The sequence below is a fragment of the Nylanderia fulva genome, unplaced genomic scaffold, assembly GCF_048542155.1.
Source record: "Nylanderia fulva isolate GAGA-0341 unplaced genomic scaffold, ASM4854215v1 Scaffold147, whole genome shotgun sequence".
NCBI lineage: Eukaryota > Metazoa > Arthropoda > Insecta > Hymenoptera > Formicidae > Nylanderia > Nylanderia fulva.
This window is the reverse complement of record NW_028189699.1, coordinates 1-3,505: the sequence shown is the minus strand read 5'-3', so window position 1 is coordinate 3,505 and position 3,505 is coordinate 1. Positions and strand designations below refer to the sequence as shown.

At 21.2% G+C, this 3,505-nt stretch overlaps 1 protein-coding gene across 1 annotated transcript; it reads right to left on the bottom strand.

Annotated features, from left to right (window-relative positions):
• Positions 1-244: 244 nt before the first annotated feature.
• On the bottom strand, positions 245-2,117 carry LOC114937213 (uncharacterized). The gene is made up of 4 exons (XM_029310630.2): positions 2,001-2,117; positions 1,420-1,591; positions 1,087-1,285; positions 245-556 (listed from the first exon to the last, which is right to left on the bottom strand). The coding sequence occupies exons 1-4, from the start codon at positions 2,081-2,083 to the stop codon at positions 270-272; spliced, it is 741 nt and encodes a 246-aa protein (XP_029166463.1). The 5' UTR covers positions 2,084-2,117; the 3' UTR covers positions 245-269.
• Between the last annotated feature and the right edge of the window lie 1,388 nt (positions 2,118-3,505).

The following is a 3,505-nucleotide window of genomic DNA, read 5'->3' as shown; positions in this document are numbered from 1 at the left end:
GCGATACTTTTTGAACACACCTCGTATATATATATATATATATATTATTTGCAAATGAGAACGAGAAAGTAAAACATAGTAATATTAAATATTTAATATAAAATACATATAATAATACGTATAATAATGCTAAATATTTAAAATATAATGTTACTTATTGTAAATATTTAAAGTATTTAAAATATGTTATTTATTACTTTAAATATGTAAAATATTTGTATTTTTAAAATCAAATTGTCTCTTCGTAAAGAAAATAATTTTGTTAAAATTTATGGAATAGGATGATATCCTTTTAAGGTTTGCAAAAATGACATTTTTTCGCCGTCAATTAATTGCACATTTTCCACTGACGAAACTGAAAGATATGGAGGTTTATTTTCAGGTACTTGCATTTTTCCTATTACTTTAATTGGTGAGCCGTAAGTGAAATTATCTTCAAATTCTCCATTACATGTTATTAAAACAGACAGTTTATAATAACCATCTGTAATCGCTCCAATGTAAAAATGATTATTAGATGATTTTTCAAAAATCATTTTTATATGATGTTCCATTTCTGAAAAGAAAATTAAAATATTTTAGATAATAATTAATTCATATAATTAGGAATTTTAATGAAAACAAATATACAGAATGTTTCAGAATTGATAGTTGAAATAAAAGAAGCATATTCTACTAAAACTTAAATTAAATTCTTTTGATTATGTTAGTAAACACAAAATAATAATAACATAATATATATTAAAATGTCTGTTCCTATAATGTAACTGTTATATAACAGAGCATGTCACGTAACTGTTATCTTATTAAAACGGACTTTTTAATATATATGTTATGTTACAGTTACTTTGTGTTTACTGAGTATATTTAATTATATTTGATAATTGTTGTTATGTTTGATTATTGTTATTATTTGATATCGTTAAATTGTTATATTTGATTATTGTTATTATGTTTGATATTGTTATATTTGATTATTATTATTAAATTTACAATTAAAAATCAAAATTTGATTTTGGATAATCAAAAAGTTTTAAATTTAAATATATTGATTAACATATAAGAGAGATTATAATATTAAATTACCTATTATTAAACCACTTTTGGTTCTGGCATTTTGCATTTTAATCAAAGAAATTGTTTCAATTTCTTTTGGTATTTTATAAATGCCAATAGGAACGACAATAGTGGAACTTCGGATTAATAATTCGTATGGAAATGAAGCATTATGTAAATATTCTTTCCTCAAAGGGATTTTAGGTACCACTTTTTGTAGAGAATAAACCTATACAATTTAAGAATTTGTTTTAATTAATATGATAAATAATATTATATAAATATATTAAAATGTAATGTTATATAAATAATAATATATAAAAAATCTTATTTTAATACTATATAAATATAAAAATATCTTACTTGTTCTGTTTGAGTTATTATGTCTGCATATTTAAAAGCTAAATCATTCCAGGCAGCAATTTGAATGGTAATTTCACCGTTGCTCATAATAAAATTAAAAAGATGCGTTGTTTTGCCATTTCTTGTGGTTGATTTAATTTGAAATATTGAACTGACGTAGCCAGTTATTTCACTATAATGAAAGAATTTATTTGATTGAAATAAGGAAATGTTTGATTAAAATTAAAATATCTAATATAATTAAAATTTAAAATTATAAATTATTGCTAAAATTATTTAATGTAAAACTATAATTGTAAATAAATATATAATGTGTATATGTATATGTGTTTTTGTGCGTATGCGTTTGTATATTTGTGTGTATCTGCATCTATGTATATTTAAATGTATAATGTGTATGTTACATGTGAAAATTTAAGTGTACGTGTATGTGTGTGTGTGTGTGTGTGTGTGTGTGTTTTTATGTATGCATGTGACTGTGTGCGCGCGAGGTGTGTAAATTTAGTTTTATAGTTTTTATTTTCTTTATAATATTATAACTAATTATTAATATGCATAATCATTAAGAAAATATAACTTACAAAGTCGTATCGTTTTCCATAATGTCCTCCAAAATTTCTTTTTTTGTAAACAAATTGGTATTTGTTATTTCTTTTAAAGCCATGTTAAACCTATATTAATGTGTTTATATTATTAAATGCTTTTTTAACAATTATTAATAATATAAATAATGTTCAACATTGAGTTTTATACCAAAATTTTGCTCTGTGAAAGTAGAATTTATTAATTTTGATACTGATATTTTCAGCATAATAATCTTTAATACTTACGTTAAAAAGAAAATGAATGTACTACACAACCGTCTTGGAGTCGATACACACAAGAAATGCTCTACGGTTTTTTGCTAGCGTCTTTTTTTTTCCTTAGAAACGATGAAAAAAGAAATATTTGTTTTTCCTTGAAAAACAATAGAAAGTTAAAAACAAATAAATATGAATAACTTTAATTGTAATTAATAAAATTAATAATATAGAATTTAATTAATAATATTATTCCACATTAATATATTAAAATAATGAAAATAATGACACAGTTTCTCTATACCTATATATTTACATTATGTTTGTCCAAATTTTACGTTATATTCTTTATTTCTAAAAATATTTATAATAAGAAATTAGGCGCGGCTTTTTTTGTTACATAGAGTATTATTTTATAAATGCTAATAGGCACAATAAATAGTGGTAAACTTTGTATTAATAATTTAAATTTAATAATTGATTTTAATTAATATAACAAATAATTACATAAATGTTTTTAATGTAATATTTATTTTAATTTATAAATGTTTTATTATAATATTATATAAATATCTTACTTTTGTTTAAGTTATTATGTATATTTAAAAGCTCAATCATTCCAGGCAGCAATTTGAATGATAATTTCACTGTTGTTCATAATAAAATTATAAAGATGCGTTTCTACCATTTCTTTTGGTTTTCGGTTGATCTGATTTAAAATGTTGAACTGCTATAACCTGTTATTTTATAAAATAAATTAATTGTATTAATAAAATTTTGAAATATTTTGTTAATTAAGAATAAAATATCTAAATTGGTTAAAATTTATGATCATAAATTATTACTAAAATTTTAATATTATTATCAATAAGTATATAATGTATACATGTGTATAATGTGTATGTAGTATAGGTAAAGTATGTGCATATGTTAGTGTGTGCGTGTGTGTGTACATGTGTGATTTGCGTGAGTATGTACACATGTATGTATATGCGTGCGTATGTATTTGTGTGTGTAAATTTAATTCTATAGTTATGATCAATGTTATAATTATTAATAAGCTGTAACTTACAAAATTATATCATTTTCTACAAGGTGCTCCAAAATTTCTTTGTAAACAAAATATTTTTAATTTTTTTTAGTTATTTACTTTAAAAATTGATGTTTTCTTCTAGAAAAAGAATCCTTAGAAATAATTTAAAGAAAAAAAAATATTTGTCTTTCCTGGAAAAAATCAAGGAAAAAAAGATACTTAGAAACAAATAAATATTAATAAGTTTTTAATT